Genomic DNA, 15,449 nt, shown 5'->3' with positions numbered 1-15,449 from the left:
TAATCAACTGAATCCTTCCTGCAAAGACACATGTAGCTACCATCACACGGGCCAACAGTCACTTTCTGCACAGTCACTTCTATTCAAGATCTGCATATTGCCAGCCCCCCCCCCCCCCTGTTTTTTTCCACATTGCTACCATTATCAAGTTCAACATCTCATATATAGACAGGGGGAATCTTCATGGAAACAAACCACTGTAATAAATGTACCACCGTTTGCATGTTTATTTTATTTAAAAAAAAATATTTGTCTCTTTTCGTCAACCCGGATAAAATAAAATAAACGAATCGACATAGAGATTTCATGCATACTTGGTCGGTTCACAAAGCATAGAATGGCTAATAAGATACCCTAGCACTACATGGTTTTATATCTAGGTAAAACTAGGTGGCACATTTACAGTTGTTGGCCTGTTCTGTGAACGATCCCCAAGTTTCAATGATCTCGCACATCTGAGACGAACGTGTTCCTCAGTCCCACTGGAGTTGTAGAGCCAGAGTGCGTTATTCGATTATTCGCCAGAAGAATCGTTTGCTCGTTTGTAAAACGTTGAACGTAGAAGGAGGAGGTCATTCAAGTGGCTAATTGTCGTTCACACACTAACATGTTGTTCCATTACCTCTGGAGAGAAAAGGTTGGACACACAACATCAATATGAACAAGGTCATAAAAAGCCTTTTTTTTTTTTAAATACGCCAGTTGAGGCCAGGTGAGTCTGCAGCACCGTTTCGCCCATATTGTGCTTTTTATCATCAAATATGTACGGACGAATCCCCACAAATAAAATAAAAATAGAAAAGGCTGACATAAATGGTGTGCAAGATTCCTTTCTCCTTCTATTATATCATTAAAATACTCATTGTCGTCCACAGCATCATCATTATCACCACAGTTTTTAAATAATAAAACAGTAAAAACATAGAAAACAAAAAAAATATTTTCTTCTTAAGACTGAACAGAGAACAAAGAGTTGCAACACCGGGCTGACTGAGTCTGTCGTAGGTGCACAGAGAGGACACAACACCGAACCCAGCACTAACGTCCGTCAATCCCTCCGCTTGTCTTTCAGTTCATCTTTCAATCCTCTGTTTAGTTCATCAGTCCTGTCGTCATTCTTTATCCGTCCATTTCTCATGACCTCCTCTCGTCAATCCTCTCTCGCTCGTCGACGTTTTTTCTTCCCTTTCCGTTTTGTCGCTGTCCAGCAGACTCCAATGTTGGCGCAACATCTCTGCAACTTGCATCGTGGCATCGCAAGCTCACAGAAACGTTGAGAGAACATTCCTTGGTCCTCGTGTCTGTGCATCTGCATGTCCGTCCTCCTCTCGCTCCTCCTCTCGCTCCTCCTCCGACTGCGGCTCAGGTGAGATTAGGACGTACTGATTCTGCCGATTTCTTGTCTGATGGCTGGAAGGAAAGAACAGCGTTTAGGAGGAGGACTATGTCGACTCTGCAGCATAAAGAGAAGCTTTGCCTGGGTCGGCCATTTGGTTTGTTCATATAATGGATGTCAGCTCATTTTTGAATATGATTATTCAGGTTAAAAAAAACTGGTGTCTGTCAAAGATAAATGATTGAACAGGCTGCGTGCTACTAGATGCTCAGCCACTGATCGCTTTACAATGCTCACCATTTATGATTTCGTCTTTCACCTTATGCAGTTCGCGTACAACTTCGTCCAAGATTTCCTGCAAAGCAAAACCTGCCTGTGAGTTTTACAGGGTGTGTACAAATCATTAAAGTTTACTAAACCCATCAAAAATTCACGAACGACATAGAGGAGAATTACACCGACCTGTTTCATCCTGTCAAACTCTGTGTCTGATTCACTCGTGCTGCCAATGGGTCTCACCCTGCAACACACACAAACACACACACACACACACACAAACACACACAAAACTATTATAAGACTGTGTATTTAAGGGGAGGTGCACTGTTGTTAAAAGTTACCACAGTTTGGACTCTTCCTGTTATATCAATACTGATAACATCCTAGTGCGTGAAGTGCAAAGAATGCAATTCATTCAGATATATATATATATAAATCCCTATGGTTACAGCCAGACGGTCCCTGTCTGTTTCATATCATCGATTTATTATACGATCTGTCCTTCTCCCCTCGCTCCTCCTCTTATTTGCTGACCTGGACACCAGTGAGGACTTTTCTGCAGAGTTGGATCGTTCCCATGGCTTCTTCACACCATCTAGAGAGGAGAGGAGGCAGACATGAGATTAGGGGGTGGTTCCAGAAAATATTTTTCACTTTCTCGAACGCTATGAGAATTTTTCAGTGTTTCAACTTTTCATTGATTTCTAAGAGAAGAATTCATAGATCTTGATGTGAACAAATATCTGACGTGTTTAGGAGTGTGTGAAATTTGGTGAAGGTCCAGATAAAAATCCAGATCTAGTGAATTTAAATGTGTTTCATAAGGGGACTGTTGGGCCTTGGCGGAGTCATGGCTTCTATTAAATGCCAATCTAGTCGCAAATCCAGTTTGTATATATAAATATATGGTAAATATATATATATATATATAATTATGTGGTGGAAGAATTGGTCTGTACCTGTTGAGTTCTGACCAGGCCCCCGACCACCGGAATCATCCTGCAGGAAAGAGGAATAAACAGATGATAACATGAACAAGACAAACATTTTAACGTTCTTTAAAATACACTTCTTCAATTTAAGAAGAGTTCGACGAGAGCATTGATTCCACTCTTGTCTAAACGCTACTTATAATAAAGCCTGATGACCTAAAATAAAAAAAACTTACCTCATCAGGTTTCTCTGAAGCTTTCCGTCTGTGAGGACAGAATGTGGACATGAGCAAACAGTGAGATCATCAAGATAAATCATTGACTTGCACACAAAGATCATTACCAGGAGGAGATATAAGAAATATGAACAAAAGTTTCAGAGGAAATCTAGTGTGAAGGGAAGGTGTGTGTGTGTGTGTGTGTGTGTGTGTGTGTGTGTCTGTGTGTGTGTGTGTAGCTGTTTGACCTGCGAGCTAGTAAGGCATTCATCTCCTGCATCAGTCCCTCCCCACCACCACCACTGCCGCCACTAGACCGGTTTGAGTCACTTTTTCCTCCAGACCCAGGCGGACTGCTTTCCTCCTGAGGAACACATGATAAAACAAGTTTCAGTTTACTGTCTCCATTTTCCAGAATTAAATACTGATTCAATAAAACTAGAAATACCACATCAATATTAGCATCTGTCACCCAGTGCAGTTTTTCAGACTCATATGAGGCCACCGTGACCTCTGACCTTTGACACACTGAAATCTAAGACGCTCATCTGTGAGTGTAATTGAACCGTTGTGGCAAATTTGAAAGTATTGTCTCGAGGCTTTTATGAGGTAACACGTTTCCGAGGGAAAATAAAGTGACTCAGCCTCTGACAAGCAAATTGTAAAAAGTTCATCTGAGAGTCCAAGTTAATTTGAAGAAATTCCCTATGGGCATTCCTGAGATATTCTGTTCATTAGTAAACAAATGTGCTTTGTGAGGTCACAGTGACTTTAACCTTTGAGCAGTTCATTGAGTTCCTTGAGTCAAACTGAACATTCGCACCAAATTTAAGAAGAAGTTCCCTTGAGGCTGAAATATCTTGTTCATAGGAATGGGACGGACTGACGGATAATCTAAAGACATGAAACCTCCGGCTGCTGGCTGTCCAACATGTGTGGATAAACCTCCTGAGGTTCAACCAGGGAGTCTCACCCCATGTACTTTACGTAGTTTGGCTCCAGCCAATGCTGCAGCCAGTCCTGAGAGTTGCTGCTGGCCCCCGGGCGGCCCCCCAGGAGGCCCTCCACCAGTGGGCAGCGGAGGGGGCATGGGTGGGGGCACTGCCATCGGGGGCGGTGGACCCGGTGGAGGGGGGGGTGCTGGAGGGCCAGCAATGGGTGGTGGAACTGCAGAAGGCGGTGGCGCCACAGAAAGCATACCTGCAGAGACAGGGGGGCCTGGGAGGAGCAGAATTACACATCAGTTAATAACTCAATAAGTGCACTGACCATTTTTCCCGCCTTTGGAAGATTGATAAAGCATCATCTCAGGAAGCTGCTAATTGAAGGCAGCTAGGTTATTCAGAGAACAGGGTTTTCCCCTGGGAGATGGATACTGGCTGTTTAGTCAATTTAATTTTGTTTAATTTTGTGAAAAACAAATAGAGACTTATTAAAAGAGACTTATTAATTGGACTAATTTCCAAGTTGCAATCATTACTTTCCCCATATACTGATTTATCTGTTTGTTCAAGCTCAATCATCTCATAGTAATTAATTAACTAAAATATCCAAGACAGCTTAAGCTTAAGCTTTACTATGATCCATTGCACAATGTGTCTGTCACACTTTGGAATATATTTAACTGTGACATAAAAGGGACAAAGGGTTGAATTTAAGTAATTAAAGCATGTTTCAAAGGTTGTTTTGCAGGATGACTTTCAGAGCATAATTAATAACTGAAAAAACCAAAGCTGTCTGGAGGTACTATTGACTGAGATTTAAATGTGACTTTAGGCTGTTAAAATCCATTTCAAGTGAATATACGAGGAGCTGAAGCATTTTTTTTACATAATCCGTAATCCTGGAGGAATTAGGCGAGTAACTATAAACTTAAAGGAACTCATCATATTTTAAAACCCCTGCAGTTTCTTTCTGGGTCAAGTCTACAAGCCAGCACTGCGCCCATCCTCCTGCTTTCAGGAGATGTTTGTCTTCCCTCTGATGTTTTCACAAATTAAAACACTTACTAACATGGCAGGACCAAAATATTGAATTTGCACTGCTTCTATCTTTCGTGTCAAAAGAAAGATCGAAGGTCTATATATTTGAACAATGCCTGGATTCCATTTAGCTGCGTCAGTTTCAGGCTCCTGTTGTTGCGCAGACTCACAACACACAGTCATTGCCGACTGGTAGAACTGGACAGAGCCGAGCCGTCGTTAATTTAATGTTATTAGTAACCTGGGCTCTTTCTTCATGACAAGTCGAAGGCTTGATGTTCTTGTGCTAAAGTTATTTACAGAAGCTAGTGCAGAACACTGCTGCTCGCATGTTAACCAGCACCAGGCAGGAAGTACGTCCCCCATCTCTCCGATTCTTGTGTCCGGAGAAATAAATTCAGGATTCATTTTAAGATTCTTCTAATAAGAACAGGAGTCAATAACTTTTTTTTTTTTTTTTATTATTATACCTGCATTTAAAGGAACTGTGTATACTTATTAATTTAGTCGAAAAATAGTTACAAGGGTGACTGGGCTTTTGCCATCAAGGCCCAGAGGCTGTAGAATTCCTTGTCTGAAGTGATCAGTGAGATTCGAGATTAATACTTTACAAGTTTTAATTCATTGCTCAAAACATTTTTTTTATAGGGAAAGCCTTTCGATGATTTAAATTGATGTTTTGATATTTACTTTGTAACCTTTTTGCTTTTATTTATTTTCTAAAAGGCAAAATGAGTTAATCACTGTTTGATTTACAGGTTCTACAAGCCCACACAGGTTTTTCCTATTCCTCTGGCCTGGATTAGGCTATCCCAGTGATAACACTTATCTCGCCCTATAGGTCTCGCTCTATAGGTGCAGTAGGGAGGGTCCGGTCATGTTCACACCCTCACACTCCTGAGAGGAGACGTCATCAAGCAACATAAGTACAAACATCTGTGTGGGTCTCTATCGTGTTCTGCTCCCACTCACACACACATTCACACAAGCGTCACAACCCTCTGCTGAGAGACTTCCTCCTCCTCTCTCCTCCTGATACTTACTGCTGATGGCCATGGGGGCCTGCTGGGGGATGGGGGAGGGGGTCTTCTTGGGCGAGCCCCCATCAGACATTGCAGTGTAAGAGGGGGGTGAGGAGGAGGAGGAGGAGGTGGTGGTGGTGAGGGGCTGGGCCTGGTGGTGGTACACCTGCTGCTGCGGTGGTGGTTGTTGCTGTTGTAGCTGTTGGTGCTGCTGAGGGTGGAAGGTGGATGGGTACTGGGGCTGGTGGCTGGGGGCAGGGCCTGGGGCTGGCTGACCTATCAGAGGTGGCAGGGGGGCGGCCTCGCAGAGCTGAGGGTTGTGTGGCAGATGCTGAGAGTGAGGGGAGTAATGGTCGTCTGGCTGGCCGTTGGAGTGAGGGTGGGGCTGGTGCTGGGGGTACTGTTGGTGAGTGCTTGTCATGGTGCCCGGGTCACGAGGTGGGGGCTTCATCCTGGTGCTCACAGGCGGTAGCGGGTGAGCCATCGGGAGAACTGGCTGTGGGGGCAAGCTCTGCTTCACAGGCATGGCCATCATGATTGGAGGGGAGCAGGAGGGGGGCATCTGGGCGTACATTTGCTGCAAATGAGAGGCGGACCAGGTGCCGTGTTTAGGGGGAAGCATGAGGTCTTGTTGCTGCTGTTGGAGGTGGAGGTGGCGGGCTGCGGAGGGAGGAGAAAGGGGGATCTGACGGACCTGTCGGCCCAGCGTGGCCACTCCTGCCTGGACTGGGGAAAAAGCTGAGGCAAGCGAGGTGGAGAGCTGGGAGGAGAGCTGGGCCTTGTCCCTAGCAGCCCCTGCCTCTCTCTCCTGAGACGGAGAGGAGGAGACCGAGGTGGGCGGGGAGGAGGCCACGCGGACATAGGAGGGTGGCAGTGTGCTAGCTCTGTACTGTCTGTACTCGGGAGGGGTGTCTGGGTGAGTGACAGGAGTGGAGACTTTATATTGGAGAGTGGAAACGACTGTGACGGGCAGAGACAGACGGACAGAGAGAGAGACAGAGAGAAAGAGAGAGAGACAGAGAGAGACAGAGAGAGAGAGAGAGAGAGAGAGAGAGAGAGAGAGAGAGAGAGAGAGAGAGAGAGAGAGAGGATGCAAACGAAGAGGAGGACGACGAAGGAGGGCAACAAACAAAGGAAAACAGAAAAGAGAAAAACGTGAGAAGAATGAAAAGCAACCAACTGATCAACCAAGCAAGATGAGAAAATCAGGAGCAATCCAAAAAACAGAAGCTGGCAGCAAATAAGAAATAATCAAAATAGCATAAAAAGAACAAGCGGCAGAATGCAACATGACTGAGCCATGATCAAAAAGCATATGGCATTTCCCCCCCCAACAGTAGCTGGAAGAAAGAGATGGCAGTGCAGCATGTTGCAGGGACAGAGGGGGAGAGGGGGGAAGGGGGTACTGATATCACCACTGACAGCAGGGACAGAAGAGGATGTTAAAGTCTGTGTGTGTGTTTGAGAGGCAGACTTGAACACTTGTACGTGTGCACGGATTCAAAAAACATCGAGGGCACATGGACTGGGGGAGTAGTGGTGGAAACGAAGGCCTGGAAACACCTAACACAAACAACACTGGGGAAGCCTGTTTACCTGCCGGAGCCAACGGATGCAGGGTCTGGAATCTCTGGTATTTATTCATGATAAAATCACCTGTTTGCTTTGTCAACATACAGAGTGCTTCACCCGACCCAGCACTGATAGGTTCTCTCAAATAAGAGAAACAAAGGCGAGCAAATACTCATTTACTGATAGTTTGAATGTGCTGCAGTTTTTATTTTTTTTTGGCCTGTTTGTCTGAAATGTTTGTGTAGCTCGGAGCAGACGCCGCGCAGCCTTCGGTCTCCAGAGCAGCGTGTGTGTGAGAGCGTGTGTGTGTGTCCATATAGCTGGGTGTGGGTTCGTTTGTTGAAGCCTCACCTGATCCTGATGTCCGTCGCTCCCTCTCCTTGTGCGCCTGCATCTGATGCTGCTCCATCATCCTGTGAAACACAGGGATGTCTGAGTTGTTAAAGTCATTAAAATGTTTTAAAATGAAGAAGAGGTTTTGTAGGGGTTACAGTGCTTCAGAGATGACCATGATGCTTTAGTTTGGGGTTGGCAGTCTCATCCTCTAAATCATTTTTTAGCTTTTGGAACAATTATGGCTAGAATATAATATTGAGAAGTGTTTTTGAATTGTATTTATCTCTGTAAATCATCTGGTGACCCTCTTTCTGTGTCTTACGAGCCCCTAGGAGTCCTGACCACTAGTTTGTGTACCTACAAAAACATTTTTGGGATTGATTTCTACATCAATGAACTGATCAAACTAAGACGTAGTGTGTGTGGCAAAAACCTGGTATAGTTAGTCCACCTATTTACGTCAACTGGGTTTCCCTACCCTGTTTACAGTAAACCACTTTTGATCCACATTTGTGATTTTTCATATTTTTTATGTTTGTGTTTTTCTTCATCTCTGCTCTTGTCTTCAGCAGAGAAGGTTGAGGGAACTCGTACCTCCTCTGGGCCTCACTCTCCTCTGAGGACGGCCCATTTTGGCGCTGGACGACTGGACCTGGAAGAGACAAGGGAAGAGAAAAAAGCTCAAATCAATCAACAGTTTTTTTATAGTCTAAAGAAGCTGAAATAAACTTTCCTTTTAGCACAGAGCACAAGCTTTTTTTCAACACATGATTTCTAGGGCATTTTTGTCCGTATTGTCAGGACATGGTAAACGTGAAAAGCGAGAGGGTATGAGGAAGACCTGCAGCAAAGGGAAAGGTCAGAACTGAACTTTTTTCCTCTTCTTCATCCTCTGCTTTTTCCTGTCTGGCCTTGTTCTTTTACATCTTGTTTGCGTTGATGCTCTCCCCCCAGCTTCTTCCTCGTTACTTGTCTTTCTTTATCTTCTGGACACTAATCTGCCCCTCTCCCTCTATCATCCTTTGCTTCCCTTATTCTTTTCTCCCTCTTCTTACATCATCCTTCTAAGGGATATTTTTATACTTATACTAATACCTGATTTACCAACATGTCAGCTTAGCCTCGGTTTAATACCTCAAATTTCCTCCCTCGTGTATCTTTGTGTACAATATGCTACTTTTGTTTGTTACATGCTGCAGCAGCTGTGTTGATTCAAATCGCTGCTTATTTCTTATAGGTATTATCATCTCTGTAATTATCCCACGCTGTTGAAACATATGTTTTGTGCTTAAATGCAAAGGATTCAATTTATGTGCTTGTGTATTTTAATATGGGCACAAATCCAAGAAATGATAATCATCTCATATGAAACAGTGGCATCAGTCATAACGCAGCAGCAGGCGTCATGTGAGGTATTGTGACTTTGCCCCCGAGAGCCAACAATCTGCTTATAATGTAACTAGCTCAATATGTTGCCAACCACAGGTATCTCAACTGTAAACCACAGCAGGAAAAGGATTTCAGAGAGAGAGATAGAGAGGGAGTGAGAGTGAGAGAGAGAGAGAGAGAGAGAGAGCGAGAGAGGGAGAGGGAGGGAGTGAGAGTGAGAGTGAGAGCGAGAGAGAGAGATAAACAGAAAAACGCTGCACAGGAAAAGATCACGGCTCCTAAAACAGAACCAAACTGATCCCACACAGATTCTAAAGAAATCCATGAGGAGACATAAAATCCTTTCAATAAAAGATGAATCATCAGTGTGTGAGTCACTGTGTCAACACGGTATCATGGCGCTACGTCAACACGATAACAGCCTCTGCTGAATGTTAAATAATCAACATCAGCCATATGACCTTCTTAGGTTAGCACTTTGCTGTGTTGACCAACTACAGACAGTCTTCAGCCGCCTCCTCACCCGAACCCCGGGGTGAGTTTTTAGACTCCATTCTGGGGCATCTATTAACAGGGCTGCGTCTGGGGGAGGGCACTTATCACATATCACCAGAATACCAGTCATTTAACTGCACCGCCCACTGTGTCATCCAGTACACCCATGGGTGATATTTCCGTTGGCTCTGACAGGGGCGGGATGGAGGTGTCGGGCGGGGCGATGGGGGCAGTCAACACGGAGGCAGAGCTACAGTACGGATCACACAGACGACTGAAAGAGACGATTTGAACTATGCTGAATAGATTTTTTCTTTCTCTTTAATATATTTTCCATCTTCAGTCCTTTCCTAAGCTTTCATTTAAAAGTTCTTTATAAATGATAATAATAAAACAATTCAACTGATAAAAATTAAAAAAAAAAAGGGTGTCATTTAGTTTCTCTACATTATTTTTTATAATCTTTTATTTCAGTCTCCACAAGAAGACAGATCAAACTTGGATTCCACCTCCTGTAATTTCTTTATTTTTCTCTTGTGTTAGGCTTAATCTTTTATTTCCGCTGACATTCTATTCTGTCCATAAAGCCAACTTGACTTTTGCACCGAACCGTTGAGATGATCACCTGTCATCAGGCAGTGAGTGACGGAGGTTGCAAAAATGTTGGCTTCACTTGCTGATGATGACGGACTTGCACTCTGCCCTGGCTTTGACCCGGTTGCTGGGTTACTTTTGTTGTGCTCCAGAGTAAAAGAAGCGATGCCTGGAAGACGTCCTTTTCCTCCTCGCCCCCCGACACCCCCCAGAACTCTGCTCGTTAGCTCATGGTAATTATGTGCCCTGCTGCCGAGGCTGCACACTAAATTTAGCAAATATTCAGAGGGTTAAAAACAACAAAAGCTCTCTCTGCAAAAAGAGACACGTCTGAAGTGATGTATATTTTTTGCTTTGATTGGGGTCTTATTATATTTAAGATGTATGTCATGTATGACGGATAGGAAGGAATATCAGAGTCCCTAATTTGAAGATAAGGTGAAGTAGCATAGTAGAGAAACACCATGTAATCTCTACAGAGACAGTAGGTATCCATAGTCTTTCCCACAGCCACAGTGTACTGAGATCAATTCTGACAGGGACGTTTGTAGTTTTATTATAGCTTTTATCTGTATCGCTGAGAAAGAACTACAACAAATGGAGACGAGAGCTGAAATGAACGATTATTTTCATTGTCAATTAATCTGTTGATCATCATTAATGTAAGAAAATGGTAAAACATGTGGAACTATGTTTCCCAAAACCCTGAGATGGCCTCTGCAAATGTCTTGATTGGTCCACAAAACAAATATATTCCCTTTTTTTGTCATTAGATTAGCAAATAAACCAGAAAATATTTACATCTGAAGACCTTAAATCAGAGAATCCTTCATTATTTCCATTAAAAAACACTTGAGACCAACCTGAACATAAGACTTAGTCTCTTAAATGTAATGCATTCAATAATTTTAAGGAGTAAAATTCCGATTGTTGAATTTAAGACTTTTTTTAGACCCTGCAGAGATCCTGCTTAATAAGTATCCGCAGTTCTAAATTAAGTTTTTAGATCACTGTGAATAAGGTGCTAAGAGGGAGTTGATAGGTGAATGTGTCTGACACTGCAGGCTTTGTAATGACAGGCCCACTCCTCAACATTGGCACAATACTGTTCTTTACATTTTGTTGCAGAGACTCTATAGGAATATAAATTTCCATGATGCAGTGAGAACATCCGATGACTCTGCTCCAGACTGCAGGGATTCAGTGTTCAAACATATCCCAAGGCTTTTTATTAACACGTCACAAACCATCTGCAGACGTTAATGAGGCTCATGTGAAGGAGATAATTAACACCCTGTTTCACAGTGCTGCTGTGCGTAATGTGAATCCATGCATATGTGTGTGTGTGTGTGTGTGTATCTACTGCTATCATGGTGACTAGAGGTGCTCTGCTGTTGCCACGGGGAAGGTCAGAGAAGAACAGGAAGCTCAGGTGACGACAAGACCTGATCAGACTTGTAAGTCTTTTATCTCAGGAGACCACTGTGCATATGTGAGCCGTCTCAATGAAATCAAAGAGAAATCCATTATCCCTCACTGATGTACTCCAGGAATATTCTTTCAGTAGATGATTAATGACAAACATCAGCCTCCTTAAAAGTTGAAGCACACAGAAACAGACAGATTTTACGCCTTCCCTCAATGGTACCTTGATTTGCACTCTTCTGAATGATCTCCTCACATTTTCTGAGTTTATCCAGTGGTGAAGGTTTCCAGTTTATTCAACATGAACTGCCAAAAATCCTTAAAAACATAACAAAAGCCCCTTCTTTTGAAGTTTTCAATACTTCAATACTAAATCTCTCTGTCGATAAACTTTTTACAGGCCAATGTGAGTTTAGAAAGTATAAGTTATGTAATGAATGTCTTACTCAACAGCCTCATTTTTCTTTTTTAAATGTGTAGACAAGTATATGTCAAAATAAATAGTGAAGAGAAAAACATCAAAACTTCCCAGAGCACAAGGTGCCTTCTAATATCTCATTTCTTGAGTCCAAAACTCAAAGTTGTTCAGTTTAAAATTGATGGCAAATGAAAGCATTAAATGCTCTATAGATTATTGTTCTGTTAATTTCTTTTTCATTTTAAAAAAATAGTTGAAGCTCAACTTCCCTCTGTTAGCCGACAGCTTGTTACCATTGCAAACGTGCATTACAACTTCCCTCTACAGCACAACACTTACTGAGGGTGATGATGGCTGAAGAAACCCGCCTGAGGACACCAGGGGAAATCTCTGGGGTCAACATAGTGAGAAACTCTCCCTTAAGTATCCAACCAACGTACCAGTGATGTTTCCAAATCCTTTTTGTTATCAGTACTGTAAGGACCGGAAATAATCAAGACGTCAACGAGAAACTTTTCCTCACACAGACACACTTTTCCCCTGCAGGACCAGGCCCATCATGCTGCCATGTGAGCGCAGTGGGCCACGACATCAAGGCTCCTTATGGGATATTTTAGCCAAGAGTCACAAGGATGGGATGGGATGACACTCAGTTAAATACAAAACTTATAAGTGGCTCGTAACCAGAGCTGCTTAGAAGCTATTAAATAAACTCTTAGAGTATGCGTGACGTCAACTTCTAATACAGCTCAGGTGTGATCATGTATAAAGCTCATAAAAAAAATTTAAAACTGCTGAGTTGACTACAACTATAATAACGCTTCTTCCATGCTTTAGACAGTTTTATGTTTTACTTTAAAATGCTATGGGTGGTAATGAAACAGTGAAGCTGTAAATGGGGAAAACACGAGATGCAATCCAACGGCTTTGACGCCCTTCTCTCTCTCCACTCATTTCCTTTTTGTCTCCATCAGCTGTTGACTGGAGGTGAACATGTGAAAACAAACCTTTAAATGAGGATAAAATAACAACTTTCCACTTAGCAACCAGCCACAATATCTGTCTGAATTCTAGAGCACATCTGCAATTCGTGTCATGAACCAGCAGAGGGCAGTACAGCTTTGTTCAGTCCTATGAAACTTTGGCTTTGAACATTGCAGCTACATGTGTACATATAATCAACAGTTTAGATTATTGTGTGACACTTGAATGTGGTATTGTCAATCATCCTCCTTATGCTACTGTTGTCTATTACATTTTTTTTTCATTGTCTTTAAAAAGTTGAGTTTTATGAAGAACTGTTCAGTTTCTACATAGTCGAACTATGTAGAAACATTGTTTTGTTATTAAAAATAGATTTGTATTGCTCACAGATTAGAGGTCGTAATTTGATGTGAAATCCATCTGACATTCCAAACACAAACATCACAGAGTCTCCCCCCCACCATTTCTCCATGAAGATAAAACATGACTCACTGAAACATTCAGAGAATGTCTTAGAACAACTTCATGGCCCGACAGAGAGTCCAACACAAACCAGGGTATTAGCCACTCGTGGAAAATATTGATCATGGAGTGAATTTTTTACGAATGGATTAAAGAATGGTTGGAGGTGGGAATTCAAATTATGTAAGATGAATTTATTCTATATACGTCATGAATCCTTACCTCCGCCGTCAGGTGAGCTGAGGACATTGAGGGCGAACAGCATGGCATTGGAGAAGGTGGTGGCCTCCTCCTTACTGGCAAAGTTCAGCCCATAGACCTGGCGAGCATCACGCCACTGATGGAAGGTCGGAGTGGCCTGATTGTATTTCAGGCCCTTCACTATGGAGTAGTTGATCACCACCTTTAAGGCAAGAGAGCATGAGATGCTGTGAAGTCAAAGACGACAAGTTGCTGCAGACTTAACAACAATTTCTCTCAATGTTCATCATCAGCTGGTGTCGAAGGACGAGAAGGAGATTCTTGTTTTTCTTTCTCCCTCACAATTTAACAGATGATTGGAGATTTGACTACAGTGTCCATCTGCCTCACTGATGGTTTTATAACCCCAACAGAACCAGTGTGGTGATGGATGAGGATAAATAAGAACAAACTCTCGCTACAATAATTCTACGATTTTCTTTAAATAAATGCAAGATCTTTTTCAGTTGTCTCAGAGAAGGGTTGACTCTCTTTACTGAGGAATCATAATTAAATCATATTAAACTAAAATTCCTCCATTAAATAAGAGAAACAAACAAACATCTGCACTAAACACAAAAAAGGGCCTCACATCATGCTGTATGTCGAATCAGGGCACGGCTGTTCATTTTATTCAACTGTAAAAACTCTTGTCGTGCCACAGCAAGAAGGTTCTTGGTTCAAATCCCTGTTAGGCCGAGCCCCCAATGTCCAAAGACATGATAATTGGGGTTAGGTTAACTAGAGACTAAAGTTGTTTGTCCAAGAAGCCCGGATTTTTTCTTCTCTTGTGATTTAATGATATCTAAATGTCTTTTGTGATGAAAGATTACAAAAATTTATCTGAGGAAGGAGTGTTGAGATTATATGAGAATGACAACTAAACAATAACCAGAGTTTGTTATATTGATCCTTTTGATTGAGTCTCTCACCTGCTGGTCCTGCAGTTTGACGCCCACCACTCGGAAGGTGTTGTTGGCAGTGTTGTGGTAGATGTTGATGCGACTGAAGCCCTGCTGCCCGGGCTTAATGGGCACCCACTTCTTACTGGCATCATCGTAGACCATGACCGAGGCCCGCGCCTGGCAGATACTCTGTTCACTGGAGACAGAAAGAGGGACAAAGAAAAACGGTGTTAACATTATTCTGCTGGATGTGGCGGTATCGAGAGCCAGTTGATCTTATATACCGGTTCTTTAATCCGGCATAAATGGGAATTGAGTGTTTTGTAACAAAGGTTTTCACAAGAATATAGATAATTATATCATCATTCAACAACAACATTTCAAGTGTCCTTGCCGAGAAGATGTTGAAGGTATTCATTCTATTTTTATACCGGGTGCTGGACAATAGATTTAGTGAAGGAAAAAATCATTCAAAGCTCCTACAACTTCATTAAGACTGAAAAAAGAAATAATGAAAGAAGTCCTTCACGAGAAGCTAAGTCAAGAGATAAAAGCGAACGGAAGAGAAAATAACTGGAAAGGGGGTGTGATTGGGCGGCTCCTTTAATAGTTGAGCATATTGGATTATAGAGATGCCTCACTGCACTCTCTTACCCCTAAAATGTGATCAATGGATTTGTATTAATAAAACAGAGTTAGGGTGTAATTATCTGGTGAGCTGAGGGAAGCCACACCTTTCTTCAGATAGCACTACAAGTGACCACTGCAACATAAACACACGCATACTGCCGGAATGTAGCAGCCTGTGCATACTGACGAGAGCGCGTGTTGCCATTTTTAAAAGCTATAAACAGGACGTC

General features: G+C 42.6%; 1 protein-coding gene across 3 annotated transcripts in view; it reads right to left on the bottom strand.

The window, feature by feature from the left end:
- Nucleotides 1-212: 212 nt before the first annotated feature.
- Nucleotides 213-15,449, bottom strand: part of evla (Enah/Vasp-like a) — a 35,594-nt gene continuing 20,357 nt past the window's right edge. For 2 of the 3 annotated variants that reach the window (XM_062397641.1, XM_062397640.1), the window contains exons 2-14: nucleotides 14,617-14,785; nucleotides 13,667-13,847; nucleotides 8,272-8,329; nucleotides 7,693-7,754; nucleotides 5,791-6,729; nucleotides 3,739-3,983; nucleotides 3,014-3,129; nucleotides 2,784-2,811; nucleotides 2,575-2,614; nucleotides 2,150-2,210; nucleotides 1,799-1,856; nucleotides 1,634-1,691; nucleotides 213-1,410 (exon numbers count right to left, since the gene is read on the bottom strand). In XM_062397641.1, the coding sequence (XP_062253625.1) occupies nucleotides 1,373-1,410; nucleotides 1,634-1,691; nucleotides 1,799-1,856; nucleotides 2,150-2,210; nucleotides 2,575-2,614; nucleotides 2,784-2,811; nucleotides 3,014-3,129; nucleotides 3,739-3,983; nucleotides 5,791-6,729; nucleotides 7,693-7,754; nucleotides 8,272-8,329; nucleotides 13,667-13,847; nucleotides 14,617-14,785 (2,053 nt within the window). In that variant the 3' untranslated portion in view covers nucleotides 213-1,372. Of the gene's footprint in view, nucleotides 1,411-1,633; nucleotides 1,692-1,798; nucleotides 1,857-2,149; nucleotides 2,211-2,574; nucleotides 2,615-2,783; nucleotides 2,812-3,013; nucleotides 3,130-3,738; nucleotides 3,984-5,790; nucleotides 6,730-7,692; nucleotides 7,755-8,271; nucleotides 8,330-12,337; nucleotides 12,547-13,666; nucleotides 13,848-14,616; nucleotides 14,786-15,449 lie in introns of those variants that run through there. The other variant, XM_062397642.1, reaches the window with a different exon arrangement.

The sequence above is a fragment of the Platichthys flesus genome, chromosome 10 (assembly GCF_949316205.1).
Source record: "Platichthys flesus chromosome 10, fPlaFle2.1, whole genome shotgun sequence".
NCBI lineage: Eukaryota > Metazoa > Chordata > Actinopteri > Pleuronectiformes > Pleuronectidae > Platichthys > Platichthys flesus.
This window is presented reverse-complemented; position numbering and strand designations above follow the sequence as displayed.